The sequence below is a fragment of the Pterocles gutturalis genome, unplaced genomic scaffold (assembly GCF_000699245.1).
Source record: "Pterocles gutturalis isolate BGI_N339 unplaced genomic scaffold, ASM69924v1 scaffold38665, whole genome shotgun sequence".
Classification (NCBI taxonomy): Eukaryota; Metazoa; Chordata; class Aves; order Pterocliformes; family Pteroclidae; genus Pterocles; species Pterocles gutturalis.
In genome coordinates, this window is record NW_010147186.1 from 1951 (window position 1) to 22573 (window position 20623).

Sequence of the window (20623 nt, forward strand, 5' to 3'; positions counted from 1 at the left end):
GTCTATAATATAGGAGGCATAACTGTGTGTGTAAATGCATTTTTGCACAAATAAATTCACATAATATTTCTAGAGTTACAAGATAAATTTGTGTTAGAAAACTAAAAATATGCTGAATCAAGCTGAGACTTGTAATTTTAAGTCCCTCTTGTTGCTCTTCATTGAACCACTGGTATGAAAATTCCCATTGAAGCTTGGATCCTGCAAAAAGGAATCACTTAGGCAGACCCCTGAATTCCTGCTCCCCAGCATCTTAAATCATCCCATTTCGTTCTGCCTGAAGGATCAGGAACGAGCAAAGAGTAGAAGGTTGTCCCTGCTTCTGCTATGAGTAATAAAGGCTGCATTAGACACATTCAGTCAAGGTTAGCCTTCAGCTTTTAAGGTCAGGAAGCTGAAATGGTTCAGAGCTCTCGAACAGATTTTGTCAGCGGAGAAGAATGTTAAGGACTCCTGCTTGCTGGCAGATACTTATGGAGCTCCTGGAGTATTTAGCAGATGTTCATTATTTTGTAGGCTTGCATAAATAAAAAAGGTACTGCTTATATAGTGAAATTAATGTAACAAAGATCACTCAGAACTCAACTTAAACAAGCAGAGCCAAGGCCTGTGTGAAGGAAGCTTAAAATGATACATAAGATACCAGCTTAAATCCTACCAGGGCGTGAGGGTGCACGTGGGAATGTGGTGATCCTACTGGGCTCAGGACAGAAGAAGCAACATTTGCATTGAGATTTTTAATATATTTTGGAAAGGGATGCAGTCATTTGGTGATAATGAATACCATTGACACAAATTGTGAGGAAAACACAAAAGGAAAATGAATTTTTGTGCCTTTTAATTTTTTCCCCCATTTGGCAAATGTATGGTCAGTAGTCCCAGATTTCTCATGGAAAACTTATTATTTATTTATTCCTTGCTGCTGCAGTGGGGCTGTGATGTGGTTAAAACAAATTTGAAGGGATGAATTTGTGACATTTCTAGGGGAAAAGTGGTTTTTGCATGTGAAAAAGGAACATATTTTTCAAGTGCCAAATCAGTATATCCAATTGGCTTTATTATAATAATATGTGCTCAGTTTGGGGTTTTTTTGGACTCTGTGTGAACTGGATAGGATGTGTTTACTGAATTCCCAAAATGACAGTTTCTCTTGTCAGAGGTACTTAATGTCATGTTCATTTTTGTTCTTAATTATCTGGTAGATTATGTGAGGACGTGTTTGTTCCTTTGGCTTATGCATTATTATTTGTAAAAGTGTAATCATCTTTGTGATCTCTTCTGGTAAAGTTAGCAAATGCTGAGTTAGCAAATGCTGGTCCAGTTGTGGACACTAAACTTAGTGGTGTCACAGGGAATGACTAGTGTTGATTAGGGAATACATTGCAACAAAAATTTCTGTAGGTGTCCTCAGGTGACTGAACAAAAGTGTGACTGAACTAGAGTGAAGAAGTAGGAAATGACACAGGAATACATAGGCAGAAAGGATAAATGGTGTAATAGGTGATAAATGAGCAAGGACCTGAGTAAATGGGTCTTGTGTCCTAGGAAAATTGTTACTTCAAATAAATTTTTAGTGTTGAAGTTTTAATTAATTCAACAAAATTTGAAAAGCCATGAATACAGTTGTGCAAGATGAGATCCTCATCCCCACCGCTCTCACGGCGGGACAGGAGGAATGCAAGGAACTTGGCAAGTTCTAAATTTGTTCAAGGAACCATGGATGACAGCCAGAAACTTGTGAAGTTCCTCTTAGGGGAGAGAGCGGAGCCTGTTGTGAACGATGCGTTCCCAATGTCTACAGTAGGTGCTGCTGCTCATAGGGAAACTCAGGAACAATGCTCCAGTTCAGACAGTTCCGAAGGCTGGTCTGGATTATGTCAGAGACACTCCTGCCTTGAGAACTGCTCGAAGTCAAAAGGCTCAAAGCTCTGGTGCACTTTTCCTGAGCTATGAGTTCCTCTTTCACCTCCAAGGAAGGCATTCCTTCAGTTGGTTTTCTGATTCTAGCTTCCATGAAGCAGGCCGAGTAAAGCCTATTGAGAAGACAAGCACCATATGATATAAAGTAGCAATAATAATATCAGATAATACTGCAGATATGTATTCATCATATAGTTTTTAGATCACATTTCTCATAAAGAGAAATCGTTGGAACTACTAGGAAGGCACTCCAGCAGTATCTTGAAATGCTGGGCAATTATCATAGTGAAATTGCTGTTGCAATACAGGTTGGTAATTTTAAAATCCTTAAATATAAATTAGCTCTTTGTTAGTATGATCAAATATTTCAGAGTCTCTTTAGGCGGAGTCTTTGTGTTTGAGAAGCAGACCTCATTTTTAACCTTACTAAAGGGTATCCACAGTACTGATCCATATCTCACCCATATTAGAAACAGTGTTTTCAGCTGAAGCCAAAAGGAACATTTTTCTTTATTGTAGTTTTAAAAATGTTTACTGGAATATAATTGCATATTGAAAAAAATACCATAAACAGTTCGATATTTAGCCTTCTAACCAGACAGTTAAAAAGTAGTGAAAATTATTTAACACTAGGAGAGTGTTAAGATGTTAAGATCTTGTTTGTCAAATAACACTGGATACTCGATCTCTCAGTCTTAGAACTGTTGCTATTACATCAAAACAGTGGCATAACTTTTTCATATTACATATCACACCTACCTATATGTCAAAATATAAACAATGTGCAGGACATCTACCTGAAGTTATAGATCCCTTTTTATATAAACAGATCACATTTACTGCTTGGTCACATAACACAAAATATTTCTAGAAGTTTTGGTCAAACTAATTTTCTGTTGTTTTGCAGTCATCCAACTCTCTGAAGGCACCTTATGAAGACTGGCTGCTGACGTATGGCTTGAGCATCTCTCCTTTTCACATGCGATGGCAAACAGCTCTCTTCAACCGCCAGTTCTACAACTGGGGGAGGTGGAAACCTAGATTTCTGTATTTATGGTATAAATTCAGGATTTTTTTCTTCTGTCTACAACTATTGGACAGTATAAAATAATAATAATAAGGCTTAATAGAAATTCACCACTAGGTGGACTGATGTAAATTGTAATGATTTTCAGCACTGATTTTAATGAAAAATAAATTGGTGAGAAGAACAATATAGCTTAAGTAATTAATTTTAATCTAGTCTTGCAGTTGTACCTTTTAGTTGTTCTTTAACAAATGTTGAGTGTCATTTATTGTTCTTTAGCACTTTTTACTTTTTTGTGAGGAAGATGTGAAATTTGTTGAAAAAGCTTATGTAAATAAATACATATGCTACCCTATCATTTGATCCAAGTGTCTAAATATGTGACGGTATGTGCATCATGGTAAATTATACATTGTTATTTATGTTTTTATATTCATAGCTAATGGCAAATTACATATATTGGGTAACTGATTTAGAATGTGTAAGAGCAACATAAAAATATTTGAAAATTAATCAGGATGTGGTTTGGATGTAAAACATTCATTAAACAAGGAAAATATATGTTATTAATGTTATTAGTATATGCTGTTATTGTTATTAGTTTCCTTTAGCTAGTATTTTTGTGCTGGATTGTTGATACATGAATGGTAGTAGCATCAGATGAGTTTTGCCCTATGAATTTGGTGTGCTAAGTTGTATATCCAGAGAATATGCCCTCTCTTCTTGTGGCTGTATATTGCTAAGCTATTTTCTTCTCTTTTTAGGTTCAGCATAGGAATGGTGTTTGGTATAGGTGCCATGTTTGGCTCTGTTATTCTTCTTGGAAAGACACTGATGCAAACACTGACACAGATGCTCACCGAGGCACCAAAAGCCCAGAATGATCGTATGCTGCAAGTTGTGGTAAGCGTTCTCTACTCAGGTCTTTATTTGAGAGTTGTGAACTGATCTTTACCGGCTTCTTAATGGGGTATGTGATGCTTAAATCCTTCCGTGCAAGAATAACCTAACTCTATTCATCTACATAAAAATTTGCTGGTTTGTTTTCAGTGTTAAAAATGGGGAGAGTAGGTAGTAAAAAGAGAGGAAGACAAATGAAGACAAACATGTGGAAGTATTTATATTAAAAATTCTCCAAAGTGAGAATTGTCTAGTAATTTTGAAAAGCCTTAAATTATCATAGTACTAAGCAGAGCCAAGAATTCACCTCCTCTGAGCTGTGCAATGTAGGGGCACTGGTGGCCTTAAACTGTGCAGAGCATGTCCATAATCCACAGGAAGAGAGGAGTTCTATTTCATTTATTACAATGCAAAACATCAGTAGAAATGAGAGAAGTGTAAAGAGCTTTGTGTGATAGTGGAAGCAAAGATTCTTCAGTGAGTTTACAGTGTGAAATTGAAAGTGTTGTTTCTGGCAGTATCTAGTCAAAGGCCTAATAAGCACATATTTAATTGTTTTATGGATTTCTGATGCTGGACAATATATTGTATGGTTTTAGAATGAAAAGTATTTCACAGAACGGGAGAGATGGCAAATACTCTTTTTTTATCTCTACACAAGGCGATGATGGAAGAACTGACATTGCCCTTACAACATTTTTAACCTGGAAGAATTCCTAGCCACCCTTATTTCCGCAAGAGTGCTATCTGGCCAGAATGTATGGTCATTTTCCAGAAATGCAGAAAGTCCGATGAGATTGCTCTGCCTTCTGCTCCATGGCTTAGAGCAGGGATGCCCAACCATTTTACTCTATTTAAAGTAGTCAGCTAGTCTAGTGAACAGAAGCTGGGAATTGTGCGCTGCCATGATAGGCCTTCCTGTAAGTGGTAAACTGACCGCATGCTGCTAGACTTAAAACATTGCGTGAGTGCAGGAAGCCTGATCATTAGCCTGTGCCATCAACTTGGTGACTTTGGGATGGTTTGGGTCTGTTTCACCCATACAGGGTGAATATAGCAAATGAAATATGTGTTGGCAAAAGCAGGCAATGAGACCTGGGAGAGAACTGCTGGTACTGCCACTGCAGACACCCGGTCCACAGCCTGCTCCTGAATTATCTTCAGAAGCAGACAGGAGCGGGCAGTCTGTGTGTCCAGTAGAGCACAAGTTGAACATGACACACAAAATTTTTAATTTGCAGGCCTACAGGGTCTATCCTAACCATGTATGTCTGTTACGTTCTGGAGTAAGAAATGCCTCCCCTACATCTTCACTTTCTGAGATAATTTTATGGATCTATCCACTTTTGTGACACCAGAGTAAAGTGATCATCTGAGGTAATAACATAGAGGCAACTAAAGTAAAGATGAGCCTTTGGAATGAATCCTCTGTCAATTGGAACTGTGAAAGCAGACATCTAGGATAATGGTCACAATTTCAACATGGAATTGATTCCTCAGTGACTTCATACTGGCAATACCACTGCATTCAAACCAAGGACAAACTGGCACTGAAAAAGATGGGATGTGTAGGGATAATGTAATGTCATGTGTGGGGATAAGGTTACTTCTCCTAAGTTGACTTGTGGTTCTCTTTTCTTTCCTACCTCATTCTTTCATTTATGAGTGGTCACAGTTTTATAATTCTGCCTGTATAGAGTTTCAGTATTCTTTTTGAGAGGACTGTGCTAGCATAAGTTCAGACAAAAAAAGTGACCTATGCGTGGTTGCAAAGAGGTGAAAAGCAAGTCAGGAGGACCTCTCTTCATTTAAATTAGTTATTGTTGTTCAGCCTGGAAAAGGCTCCGGAGAGACCTCATTGCAACCTTTCAGTACTTAAAGGGGGCCTATAAGAAAGATGAGGACAAACTTTTTAGCAGGGCCTGTTGCAATAGGACGAGGGGTGGTGGTTTTAAATAAAAAGAGGGTAGATTTAGACTAGATATAAGGAAAAAAATTTTGAGGACGGTGAAACACTGGAACAGGTTGCCCAGAGAGGTGGTGGATGCCCCATCCCTGGCAACATTGGAAGTCAGGTTGGACAGGGCTGTGAGCAACCTGATCTAGTTGAAGATGTCCCTGCTTATTGCAGAGGGGTTGGACTAGATGACCTTTAAAGGTCCCTTCAAGCCCAAACTATTCTATAATTTGTATTTGACTGCCTGGAGGACAGCAAGTTATTTTTTTTAAAGAGAAACAAACAAGTGTTTTTATTAACAGCCTGTGGCATAAATCTTTTTATTAACAGCCTGTGGCAAAAGCCTTTGGCTTTTGAGAGGGGAAAATACAGTTCTACTTATGTTTTATTGATTAAGATTTTTATACCCTTCCTCTTTTTTTCAGTAATGTACTTTATTTAAAATACTTACTGTAGGTAACTGGGCTTTCTTTAGCTGCCTCCTTTTGTGTTGGTTGCCTTTTGACAAAAGTGGGAAGGAGGCAGATCAGTTACCAGCAAAGGATCTTCTTTTACTAAAGGCATTTCCAGAAGGCCATAAAATGTAAGATTATAATGGTTATTAACAAAATCGTGCCCTTGATTTCAGACCCGTTCAGGAGAGTTACCTTCCGTTTTAGGTGAATCTTAAACTAGCTTCTTTGACATGAAGTCTGCAAGCATCTGGTGTTGTGTTCTAACACGCTATAGTCATGGTGGTATTAAGATGACAACTCTTGCTGGTGCTGTCTGTCCTCCCCTGTGCCCAGAGCAGAGGGCTGCTGGCAACACCAGTTACCTGATGCATTAGTGCCACCAGCTGATGCTATAATATAAGCTAATGGATGCTTAATAAAAAAAGCAGCTGTCTTCATGCAGTGAGGTATGATAGTTGTGCCAGTTATGGTAACTACTTGGTCATGATCATACCCTGGATAGAATTTGTGATATGATTCGGTTTAACATTAATGAAAACAGTCTTTTTAAGGTTTTCTTTTAGCTAGATTGTCTCACCAGTCTGCTGTAGAGTTCTGCTGCATGGGTAGGTGAATGCATATAATTGAGGAATGTGCAGGACTGAATGAAGGTAGGATCAAACGGGATCTGTTCGGTTGGATCTGCAGCATTTTGCGTCCCACAAGGGTACTTTTTAGGGAGTCCTATAGACAGGTCAGGATTTTTTTCCCATAGCATCTCTTTTCTGCCACTGGATTGTAATTCAAGTTGCAATCACATCAGCTGTTAGTGACTGTGCTGGAGTGTGCCCTGCCTTGAGTGGGGAGTTCTTGAGACAGACAAAACTGTCCAAGAGCAAGCAGCAGAAGTGGCCTTACCATCCTACTGCAGTAGCTGCTGAGCAGCATCAGGAAACAAGCAGGAAGAAAGTTGATCAGGAGGAAAGAGGGGATGGTTCCTCATTCTGTGACTCGTGACTGCTTTGAAGCCCATCTGGACAGAGTTGGTGTCTCATGACTAGTGCAATGAAGGAGTTAGGGAGTAGTGGGAATCCACAGCAACAGGAGGAATGTCAGGAGTCTCCATATCATGCCTTATATAAATTAAAATACTATACTCATTTCAAATGCTTTTTTTTAAGGGTTAAATTGCCATATGTAGACTGACAAAACTTGAAGAACAGATGAAAGTTACCCTTTTTTGACCTTGTAAATTTGGGATAGTCTCGTGATTTGGATAAGGAGAGAGAAGAGAGACAGACAGTTCCAGTTATAGGCTTTGAGGGCTCATAGTGCTTTAAGTGCTGTACAATTTTTTTTTTCTTTTGAAGGATGGATTGTCTCTACAGCTAGATGACTGGCTGCAGGAAATTGTAAGCTAGTGCTCACAGTTGCCAAGCCTGTCTCATTTGAGTGGAAGGCTGTGTACATTTTTATAAACTTCTCGAGCTTAATATGGAGTAGGAAATATCCAGTCAGGGCTGTGGGGAATAAGTAGGGCAGGGAGAAGGCTTTTGTGCCTGGAGAGCTTTTCAACCTTCAACAAAAGAATATATATACTTAATATATATTAAAATACATTGACTACATTGGGAACAGAGGTGCAAACTGATAGTGCTGTGTGAGAACAGCCCCTGTTGTATTGTGAGTCTGAAGAAGCTGAGTGAGAGCAGCTAGTTTAGGGGCAGCATGATTTGTCTTTGTAGCTCTTGGTTTCCTAGTGTGTTTTGTTTTGTTGTCATGCCCACATCAACAGGTGCCTGGTGTAAATTTGCCTGTCAGCCAGCTGACCTATTTCTTCTCTGCAATCCTCATCAGTGGTGTGATACATGAAGTCGGCCATGGGGTGGCAGCTATTCGGTAATACAAATCACTTTTCTCTTACCTATGTGCCAGAAAAAGACTGATATTCCAGAGCATTTAATTACAGGTGAATGTTGTTAGCGCTTCTTCGGTTTGTCTAGAGAGTCTGTTTATTCTGTATTTCATAGATTCCTTAGATTCCTTCCAAGTTTGGAAGGGTATACAATTGAAGATGGAGTTTTAATGCAGTGTCTATTCTACAGACCATGAGAAAGGAGTTCTGCTTAGCAAATGTACCATGCTGCATCAGGTTTAAAATAATACCTCTTTTAAGTGCTCCTGTTTTTCACACAGCAATTGCATTTCTGCAGCTGTGGCACTTAAAGAGGACCCATATGCTATTGCACAATGGTACTTTAAAATAGATTTTAAATTGATTTGTTTAAACATAGCTTGTGAAGTAGCATACAAGCAGGCTGAAGCAGTAACTCCAGTCAAATGTGATTTGCCCCTATTATTCTCAGTGATGTGTTAATTTTTATCAAAGGTGATATTTTTAATGTCACTTAACTACGCTGATTACTTTACAAAAAGTTATTAGACATGGTTAGTCATTACTGTTAAATAACACTCTAGCATAAGAGAGTTAAGTGGTGGTTTCTGGGACTGATATTCAAGTGTCCTCTGCATTTCTCCTGGACATCATCATTATCTGTCCCACAAGCATGAAGCCCTAAGTAATTTCTCTGATTTTCTTGATTGTAGGGAGTAATGACTGCATCTTAACCCATTACTTTTTTTATAACCCCAGAAGTTCAGAATTAAAGGGGTGGTTTGGGACCCTATGTGTTTCAGATGCTCTATCTTTCTTTCAGCTTTTTTCCCCAGGGGTGTTTTTATATGGAGGATGAAGCTCTTGCTCATCCCACTACAGCAAGAAGCAACAAAATTTCCTTTCTCATACAGTGCCTTCACATGCTGCTGGCTAACTGCAGAGAAGCCAGGAGTAACTATAGAACTCTTTTGAATCAGAATTAATACTTCTTATGCCTTAGTGGTGTGAAAGCTTCATTCCAGATCTGTAGCAAAGGCTCTGAATATTCAAGTTTAGCTTATGTTTTTGTCAAAAAATAAATTCCCAGCTGTTTCCAGGGGAGAATTTAGTTTGTCCAATGTACATTGCTGTTGCTGCTGCTGTTTTCTCCTTGACTTTTTTTTTTCCCCTGCTCCTAACACAGGTTGGGTCTATAGTGCTTTTAGGGTCAATCCTCAGTGCTTAGGCTTTACTAAATAGCTGTATGGTGGGCAAATTTTATTATCCTGGAAAATCACTTTGACTCCCTGAAATCTAATACACTTTGACCAACTTCAGCTCAAGTATCTGAGCCTTAACTTAGTGAAGGCTTGTGCCAAAAAAGCCTTTTTCTTCTTCCCTCTCTACCTGCCTATGCAAGCCATGAAATCATGTATAGGCATTAGACTGCCTACTATTAATTGGTAGTACATATAGGTCTGATGAGTTAACTCCAAGGAATTAATTTATTACTTAATTATGATTAATTTTGTATAATTCAATGTCTTCTTTTATTGTATATGCACAATAAATAAATAAATGTGAATAAATAAAATGCTATGCCCAGCGTACTGTCTCAATAAAGATCTGGGATTAGCTGATCCGTGCCTGGTTTGCCTTGGAACATGATTGTCATGCCTCCATAAGTCCCTCATGAAATTTGTAGCTTCATAAAACCTTTATGTAGTTATTCCAAAAAGTGCCATTTAAAAGCCACTGTGAAATATCTGAAAATTATATATATATTATCTGTATGACAGTGTCCCCTACTAATATATTAAAGTAGCATTTGTCCTTTTTAACCTCTTGATGTGTTTTCCTTTTTTTCAGGAGTCGTTTCCCAAATTTTTGTTAGTTTAGTTAGTTTGTTTTGTTAGTTTTTTTCCTAAATGAAATTAGGAGAAAGAGAGAAATTATAAATATAGTAAGTATTTCTTTAAAAGGAAAGTGATTGCTTTCTCCAGATAATTTTTTGCAGATTAGTTTGAATCTGCACCCTACAGGCTGCCATTTTTTTACTTAAAAGGAAGAATCCCCCAAATGTTATACTATATGTTAACTTGAAAGTAGTTTGGTTTTTTTTTAAGTATTTTATGTGTTACCAGGAGACAGAAATGAAGTTGAACTTATGCTTTATTTTTTCCCAGGCTCACAAACGTGTACTGCTTAAAAGTGACAGCTACTGCAGAACACATCCTTTAGTTTAATTATCTTTCCATTATTCATATTACAAAAAATAAGTTAGTTTTGGAATTATAATTTTAGTTATCCTTGTAGTCAAAAATATGTGTACTATATAGCTAATCTCTCAGTTCTTCATTTCTTTGTTTGCAATAACACCACTTCATTTTTCTTTTCTTCATTTTAAGAGAACAAGTACGATTTAATGGATTTGGGATTTTTATCTTCATTGTGTATCCTGGAGCATTTGTTGACCTCTTCACAACCCACTTACAACTGATATCCCCAGTCCAGCAATTAAGGATATTTTGTGCAGGTAATCATTTGTGCTTTTTTATTAAATCTTTGCTTAGCACAGTTACTTATTCTACAGGCACCATTTGTGAATCCTTGATAGACAACTGAAGGTTTATAATGAAGAAGGGCAAAAGCTTCTCTGTACCTAAAGGTGGTCCTTCTGTTCTGAATCTAAATTGTAATTTCAGAAAATCATTTGATCGTTACTGTCCATATTGTGCTGTTTTCTGGAGGAGAGATGTCAGTTTCTAGGAGCTTAAGTACCAATATCATGTCATGAAAGTTTTGTCTGAGATCCGATTCCGAATAGTTGTGCATAAGAAATTCTAGTCGTGTGGTGGGAGAAAAAATGTGGTTTCCGACCTTCCTCCCTCATTAGAAAATGCTCTAACAGTAGCTCAGGTGCAGAAGTTCCTTTGTCTTTTTTTTTTTTTTTTTTTTTCTTTTCATAGACTGTGGCCTAAGTAGCAAAACCTTGGAGCACACAAGCTGGAAAATACTCAGCTAGAAGACTGGTGGTATAAGAACATGAGTTGTTGTCACAGGTGAACACCCTTGAGCAATTCACTACCATTTTCTGTGATAGGAAGAATCTATTATGTGATTTTCAATAGTATTGTGAGTGATTTTCAGTGACATGAGAGTTATGTTATTATACAGGTCACTGTGTTTTGATATTGCCATCAGCAGAAATAAAAGCTAAAACACAAACATCCAAAGAGAATCACATTTTATGGCTCCAAATAACCTCCAAATGTTTTTGATTTGATGTTGTTTGAAGTCTCTGGCTTCTGGGAAGTAGAGCCCTGTTGCTGTGGAAAGTTAGACTGGGACTGTGTTATGCTACTTGACCAGCATGTGTTACTGATTTCTAAAGACAAAGGTGGTTCCCAAAGTATTGAAATAAAGACAGAAAAAAGTTAGCATCTTGGTTTAGTTCTTGATACTGATGATTTTCTGTTGCAGAGGACAGTAGGATAGTAGCCACCCTGTTGTACTGTTTAGATACTAACACTGTTTCTTGAATATTGTAAATAAAACATTATAAAGAGGGTTTTAGGCTGGGCATAGAGAAGCCTTTAGAAAAGCATATTTTCAAGCTTTCATATATCAGGTGAATTGTGATAAATGTTAAGTAAGTAAATATATCAATATTTCAAATACCCTAATGATCCAAAATCATTTACTGCAATAGGCTTTTATGAAGCCCTGTTTCTCAAATTAATCAATTTCCATTTCCAGCTACTGTGAACGGAAGTGAAAGAGAAGACATACCAATTTTCAGAATGAGTTGCTTACATACATTCCTGAGAAATCATCTGGAAACAAAACATCATAAACTGTAATACAAAATAATTGCTTGGATGTTTTTGATGACAAGCAAACACCTACAATAATTTTTCAGGTTTCTTGGGAAACCTAAAATAAGGGAGTGCAAGGTAGGAACAAGCATATTGCAAGACTGGTTAGCATCAGTGGCTTGTTATCAGTTAGGTACAACAAATATATACATCTTTTTACAGCTAATGATAGGTATGTTTCAGAACTAGGATGTTTGATAATGATAAAATGTGATTCTCAGTGAACTTCACTCAATTTTTCTTAGTTCAGAGCAGTTGAATTAACATATTCTCAGTGTTCCAAGTATCTGAGTTTACAGAGACATGGTTTCAGATTTTTGTGTGGCAGCTGAGTGAAAGTGGTAGAGTACAGAATGACACCGAATATTCCTTTTGTAATCCACCCATACTCTGGAGACTGGAGAGTATATTTGTTGTACAGCAGATGGCATCATGAGTTCAAGAATAGTGAACGAGTGTTCTTGTAAGACTTGTGATATTTTTAGCATTAATTCTGTGCCTAGTAGATTAAAAATGGTTCTGTGCTGCACTTCTTATCCTTTGGTGCCTTTCAATGAGATAGGATTAAAACCTATAAAAGAGATATCACCATAAGAAGCATCTACTAGTGGAAATGGCAACAAACCCTTAGTTAAAGTACTCCAAAAATGTCTCTCATTTCTACAGTATTAGAAACATAAAAGACCAGGTGACATGCAGAGATAGCCAGGGGAAATAAGAGTCTGCTTTGTGTTATGAATCCTGTGTTATATACAGTGCAAGAAAGATAGGTTTGATATGTTTTTAAATGTATTTACTTCAGTTCCTGTCCTGCAACTGCACTGTAAATATAGAGTTGAATCAAACCCCTCTTAACAAGATGAAGCAATGCAAGAAGAAATAAGAGTCTTCAATGTTTAAAAGTTTTCTTGCACTGGTCTTACAAAATGTTTGTCCAAGAACACAAATTAAACGAGAAAATTTGTACAGCACTGGATGTTGAAGGAAGCCAAGTGTGTCTTATGATAGTGGTTCATTTCTTCCTGTGGAGGACAGCAAAGTATAAAGATTGCAGTTGCAAGTATGTTGCCCAAAATAATGTGTCAGGAAATGCTGATTGCCCAACTTGGTTTCTTGATGTGGTTTTAGGTCCAGATTTTCTTGTAAAAGAAGCCTTTTTCCAAATAATTGTCTAAACTTGTTTGGCACATATACATGTAATTATTTCCATTGGTACAGTGGAGATGAAAAATACTGAATTACAACTATGAAAAACCGTGAAAAATACTGAATTACAGCTAAATTTCAGACATCTTGCTGTCTAGAACAAACAATACGTATTCATATATAAGCCCATTTATTAAGATTCTTAAATTCAACAGTTTATTGTGGTCTAAGGTGACAAATAATACTTTTAATTCCACTAGTTTTTTTTATATTTATGATTGCTGACAACTCTGTAGATATAAACTGTAGTTTAATAATTGATTCAGAAGCCTAGTTTTGTTTCTGGATACTCTGCCCACTACATACTTAGAAAAATAGCATCACATGATGAAGTATCAATACTAGCATGACACCTTAAAAATGGACTTACTGCTTCCCTGTCTTTTCTGTTAGTATAATTCTCAGGGGCTCAGAGGCTTCTCTAAAACTCCCCTACAAAGTGGCATCATAGAAACTTATGTTTGTAAAGTAATATACATATTCTTCTTTCATGACTGTGTTCACAAATTAACTTTTCATCCATTCTTACAGTAATTATTTCACGAAAGTTAATTAGAAGGTAACTGTAGAATCTTGCATTTCAAAACCACCTTTTTGTTTTCAGTGTTTATTTAGAAACATTTTTTTTTCCTTCTTTTTAGGAGTGTGGCATAATTTCGTTCTTGGTGTTGCAAGTTTCGTGGTTTTGTTTCTGCTGCCAGCCATTCTTTTCCCTTTCTATTACACGGGTGTTGGGGCACTTGTCACTGAGGTCGCCGAGGTAAGAAAAGATCTTTGCTCTTTTCACATTAGGTGTTTTGTGACCTGAAATATACCTGTGTCTCTTAATACCGCAGTCAAATTTGGTCAGTGCAACACTCTGCAGAATCTAATATATTGCACTTTTTGTCTGCTTAAAGTTTCCTTCTCAGTCTTGTGTTTTTTTGTATTAGTAAATGAAGGAACATGTTATGAATACTTATGGACTATTTAGCATCCTATAAAATGATTTAGACATTTGAGATGAGTTTGCAGACTTATTTCTGATTTGGGGTTTTTTTTAATTCCTTTTCAGTATTGGCACCAAGTAAATCTCCTGGAAACTGCATTATCACTCTAGTTATTGCTATCTGTTTTTAATGGTAAAGACTATTTTCAGACAGTTTCCTTGCTTGTTTGGTCAGCTGGAAGCAAACCAGAGATAGACGGCTGAGTTTCTGGAAAGGGCTGATTTTTCTTTTTTTTTTCTGATTTAATCAAATACAGCACAGTTGTAGAGCTGAAAGGAGCTGAAAGGATTCAGTCTTTCTTGGATCTAAAAGTGAACTGATATAACTCAGGAGGAGAGTGACATTTATTATGCTTTATACCTTTGAAAGTATAGGTACACGCTGCTTTGTTGAAAGATTCAGGGTATTAATTTAAGCTTCTTAAACTTACAATTGTAGGACAAACCACAACATATTAACTTCTGTGAAAATCATTACTCAAATTTGAAAAGGTCCCCCAGAACACTTGGAGACTTGCTCTTTTCTTTTTCTTTGCACTAAATAAGTTATTATTTGTAAACGATGCTGTTTTTATAATGCCTGCCATAAGTCTAAATAATCAGTTCTAGTGGAACCTGAGATTTTCTGTTTCTCTGGAAATAGTGTCTTAAACTAAAGATTTCATGATTGTTTGGCAGAACGGTAAACAAATCCTTGTAGTTTTAACTATAATAATATGACTGCCTTCACTTTCTTTTCAGGATTCTCCTGCCAATGGACCCAGAGGTCTTTTTGTGGGAGACCTTGTCACTAACCTACAAGACTGCCCAGTTTATAGTGTGGAAGACTGGAATTCCTGTCTGGGAGACATTTCAGAGAAGTCACAGGTTGGCTACTGTGTAAGTGCAGCCACCCTACAGCAATTAAGCTTTCCAGCTAGAGGTATGACTTCATGGTTCTCTCTTCATTATTTTATATTGCAATTTTATCATGTCTTAAAGACTACTTCGGATTTAGGATCTGTTGTTGGGGACAGATTTCTCATAAGTCGTGTCTGCTGTCCTGTCTTAAACAGTGACTGATATGCCATTTGTTTTTGTGAAATCTGAAAGTGAGGAAGAAGTAGATAGAAGAATTTCTCTCGTTTTCCAGTCATCCTATAAAATTGTCCTGTATGATCTGAATAATAAAATTTGCCTCTTCAGGATATTGCATAACTTGGTTATTAGCAGTAATACAATTATCTCCTCTGTTATTAGTTCAGTTATATGGATCAACTCAGTGATCTTTTGCAGATGTAAATTCCACACATTACCTTACTGCTTTGATCTGTATGACATTACAAATTGTATGGCTTAACCCAATGATGCGCTTTATTATGGCCACTTCTTCTGATGTGTCTCACTATACGGGTTTTATGTTTCGTGTATTTCTTCAGCCTCACAATGTCATTGCCCATAAGCGTAGTTCTGTCTGGATTGCACATAGTGCTTCTAAAAGTCGGTCTATTTCCTTCTGTTTTCATTTATACATTAGAGTGCTTGTTGCTGTAATGGCTTACCCCTGAGAAACAAAAAAATGTGAACTGAACTAAAGTAGAACAATAAACAAAAATTAAGTAGAACAAAAAAGAATAGTCAAGTTAAATTGGCTGAAAGTCTTGTGACATGCCCTAAAGCTCTGTATAGTTGGTTTCATGCAAGCATCCATGGAGACCAAATTCCAAAGGTAAGGAAGGAGCTGCCGCTGAGCAAAACCTATATGATGCTATTCAGAGCTTTAAAATTATCACTGCATTTTTCCATCATACTGGAAGTAAACAGGAGGTCAGGCAGCTCAACTACCCACATTTTTTAATGCATTATAGTTCTCTTGTGAGGCTGAAAAAGTAATTTATCTTTTTTTAGTATGAAAGCTGTAATTTTACAGCTGGAACTAAGATAAATATTTAAATTGGAAACCAGCAGAGTGTGGGTAAGATCCTGCTTTTAGAGACCTAACAGTTTGGATTATCCCTCTGAAGAGGAGGGCAACTTTGGCACATGCTTTCAGCTGGGCAGGGCTGGCAAGTAAGAACCAATTATTAGATGCTGTAGGTATATATGCTCAAATTCTGCTATTCTCTGAAATGCGATTTCAGAGTCATGAATAACAAAACTGCATATTCTGCAACTGAACCCATCCTATTTAGATTTGAAATCCTAGGGACTTAATACTGGAGACTCAATATTGCTTCCAAGCTTGGTTGCTGTATTGTGTTAGCAGCCCATTGTCCCACTGTGGCATTCTAATCACACCAGTCTGTCTGCATTTTCAGAGCCATAAGCCTCCAGCAGTGAGAAATATTCCTCTGAAATTAAATGAACTCTGTTTGGTCTCTAGCAGCTGTCATTTGTCAAAAACTTGACAGTTCACAACTTGACATAAATACAGAATATCAATAAAATTGCATCTAGCAAATGGACCCTATCTACTTGACCATAAAACAAATGGAGAGTAAGCTATTTGAGTATGAACCTAGACAGAAAACAATGCCCCAAGAACCTCCTTGAAATTAAAAAAGAAAAGTGTTTTCAATGTAGTATATAAGGAAACTAATTTCATGGTCATTCACTATTCAAAAATATATGTGGTTGCTTAGCCTCTGGGTACTTGAAAAAAGGATTGCACGGTACAGTGCTCACACCTGTAAGCCCCAGGCATAAAGCTCCATGTTAGTGGACTGCAGGTTATGCAGTGATAAATCAGCAACCAGTATCACAGGCTTGATCTACCTAAGGAATGTACTGCAGTGTTGCTGTGACACAGATTCTTACAGTGACCATTCTTTTGTGTTTTTTTTTAAAGCTGTTGTTGTAGAGTAAGTTAGGTTTAGTTCATTTAAAGAACATCTGTACAAAGATTCTGTACCAGACTAGTTAAATCACGGTTTAAAACATCATTTATTCACTGCTGCAGCCTTCAAGGCTTGGAAAGCTTTCAAAACCTGAATCTTGTAAAGACTTTCATATTTTAAAAGAGGACATTTTGAGTCTTGGTCATTTCCGTGGCCAGCTACTGAAGTCAGTACAGCAGCAGGTAACATTTCTATGCCAAACCTTAATGCAAGTTGGGGGCAGAGGATAAACGTATTTTGTAACTCATAATGCTCAGAACATTGCAGTGGTAGATGCCCAGTATCTAAAGGACATTTTTTAAGATGAAAAAATCAGTATGTAACATGATTGAAATCAAGTGACATCCTTAAAGTGATGAAGCTTATTTTCAGTTGTGACTGAACCACAGCTAGGCTGTGTGAATTACTATATTTCTTGAAGGCTACAGGAGGATTGCATTACTTTATTCAGAGACTAATTTCTTTTCAGGAAGTTACTATAATATTGATCATTTGCTCTATGCCTCTTTTCTTCAGTCTATAGAAGACTCGATAGCTCAGTTGAATGCTGTAGTAACAACAGCCTCACAGACATTTGCTTTTCATACAGCAATAACTTGGACAGCCACCTGGTAAGTTACTTAACTGCTAATTCTGTTTGGTAAATCTGAAATTATTTAAATTAAATTAGTACTGTTTACCAAAATGTATGCAGCATACTCAAGTGCTTAAGAATACCTACAGTTTGTAATAAAGGTGTATGTGTATGTTATTCTCCCCATTTACAGCTTAAAAAACCAAAATATTAGTTATAATTTTTCCCATGATCAATCAGGGAGTCTCTGGAACAACCAGAAAAGATCTTATACCCCTCATTCCTTCAGGCAGAAAGATACCTCCCCCATTTTCACCACTGGATGAGAATATTGGTAAGACAAAACAACTTTTGAGAGCAAGGTGAAATTGCTTATTTTGGTGCTTGAGTCTTTAGAAGTACTGAGCACTACAGGCAAAGCAAAGCACTGGACTATCTGTTCGGTTATTTTTTCTGAAGCCATCAGTGCTGTTCACTAGTTTAAACAAAAAACATGCAAAAGAAGGTCCTAGAGATTGCCCAGTTTCTCAAAATCCAGGCCTCTAATTCATTCCTTTTTCACCTTTTTGATTTTCCTGTAACATGTGGAAACATATGAAGTTTCTCAGTGGGATTTTGCCTTGCTCTCTTCAAAAAATAGAAATGTTTGTTAAAATACATGATCCATATTGACAGTGATGGAATATTTTTAACAGTTCTCTTTACAAGCAAAAGAGCACAAGTACTAACTGTGTAAACTTTTCTGCACGTGCCAACTGGTTATTGTTCTGATTTCTAATGATAAATACCTAGATAAATGGAAATAAATCTGCTCCTACATCTGCTGTGCTTACAGTTTCTGTGATGGTAAACTTTCCACTCCAGGGTGTTTTTGTGGTATTTAGCCACTAAGAATTGAGCACCGGCCAGCAGTTCATTTGAAATACGTCAGTGGCTGGTAACATCCTGGAGTTCATCAAGATTTGATAAATCACTACCCCACTGAGCTTTGACATTCTTAAGCTCATAGCTGCTACATAGGAACAGACAAGAAATAAAAGCATCCAGAAGCCTGTGACCTTCAAGTGTCCTCAGATTGGCTGTGCATTTTTGAACAAGTATTTTGAATAGTCTTTGCAGTGCTATGCAGCAGTATTTGAAAAGTGTGCCCTTTCCCCCTCATTAGAATAGAAAGTTTGTGTTGAGGTTAATGGAGAGTATCTGACACTCATGCATCTATGGGGAGTGTAACTATCAGGCTAAGAAACAAGAATATCCTTTTTTTTTTGTTTGTTTTTCCCTAAGGCAAACAGTAGATGAAGAACTTTCCTTGCTTGCATTTAAGAACAAAAGGAAAATTATCACTGAGCTTTTATGAGAGACATGAGGGGGGAAAACAATTTCCTGTTCCTTTCTGCGGTACTTTCTTTGGCCTGTGGGAAGCAAGAAAGATCTCTTCTTTCAGACTGCTGAGTGAGAGTGTTATAGGTAGGACTTGGGACACGGCACTGCATTAAGTCCTGTGTTCATCTTAGTTGAGAATGGTTTCTTAGCTACCACACAGCCAGTAGGTCTTTTGGTTTGTTTGCTGAACATAATGTTTTGTTCAGCCAAATGAGATTTTACATCAATGAAGAATAAAACTTCGTAAGCAGTTAAGTCACTGGTATGTTGGTGCAGGCTCTGTTCATTAGAAATCACTGAAATGTTTAGATGCCTTGATTTTTTATTGTGCATGTGTGTACCTTTTTAAAAATAGCTAGCTTTTGTTTTGGTACATGTGTACACCCTCTTTTCCATGTTCCACCAAAAATGGAGTGACAGGTTGAATATATATCAGATAGAGGTTACGCAGGATTTGACAAAAAACCCCCAAAAATCAGATTTCAGCTCTTCATGGCCTGGTAGCATATCAGTGAGGCACTTCCTTTGCTTTAAGAAGGAATTTATAGTACATTTTATTCTGAGCTGTTGGAAAATACCTTTAAATTTGATGATAATTTTAACTGCCCTTTGCAGTATGCCTGTCTGCCAGCACGAAAAGTTATTGAGGCCAGCAAAGTTTGTCGAACCAACATGGACTGCCAGAAGGACTTTGTTCCAAGCTTTTGTGTGACTCCTTCTTTAGAGAACCAAACAAGGCTAATCAGGGTAAAACATCCACCCCATATTGACATGCTGTACGTAGGACATCCCATGCATCTTCAGTACACAGGTTGGTATTATTTATTAAAACTGTTTAACAAAAAAATATTTCTAATATGGTTTACTTCACCTGGCTGCTTGAACAAGGTCTTGGAGCACTTGTCGGTTAACTTGTTTAATGCAGAATCCATTTCTTGTTGCAGCCAGTGGAGAGACATGGACTACTCAGGCCTAAAATGAAATGTGCACAATGCAATGAGTTACGAAGGTAATAGAAACCATATGTGATATGAGATAGTAGTTTTTTCAGAAAAGTATGAAAGGGCTATTTCTATAACAGATCTAACTCAGGTTAGTCATGGGAACCAGGCACCTGCATTTTCCTAACATGTAAACTCAAAATGCCATTGTAAAATCTCTAGGGCATCTTGCTGTAACACCTTGCCTGGAATATTAGCATGACTGCTTAAATCACACCTAATATCCCATTATCTGTGACAGATTCCCATGACTACTGAACCACAAGTACAATCACAGCATAGTTATTTCCTGATTACTTTTTTATTTATTTGAGTGCCCTAAATCAAATAACATATAACAGTTCCTTACAGTCCCCCCTTACACAGAGGGACTATGGCTCTCCTTAAACAAGCTTATATCCTCGGGTCAGGTATACAAGTAAAAAATAATTCTGCTCTTGGAGCAAGTATGGAAAGAATGAACAAACTCATCTACATCCCTGCTTAGTGGCTTGAGTGGTATGGTGAAGATTAGCTTCAGATGGGCTTAAAAAAGTATGAAGTGTTAAACTATTGTCCCTTCCTGTGAGGGAATTCCCCCCAGGGTTCAGTATTGGGACCGAT

General features: G+C 37.3%; 1 protein-coding gene across 1 annotated transcript; it reads left to right on the forward strand.

Moving 5' to 3' along the window:
- Positions 1–1716: 1716 nt before the first annotated feature.
- On the forward strand, positions 1717–19830 carry MBTPS2 (membrane-bound transcription factor peptidase, site 2; the record flags this gene model as incomplete). The annotated part of the gene is made up of 9 exons (XM_010085973.1): positions 1717–1800; positions 2822–2976; positions 3712–3850; positions 8034–8137; positions 10523–10650; positions 13840–13958; positions 14928–15108; positions 17579–17673; positions 19635–19830. Coding segments are annotated over exons 1-9 (1201 nt in total), but the record flags the coding sequence as incomplete, so codon positions are not given.
- Positions 19831–20623: the final 793 nt, after the last annotated feature.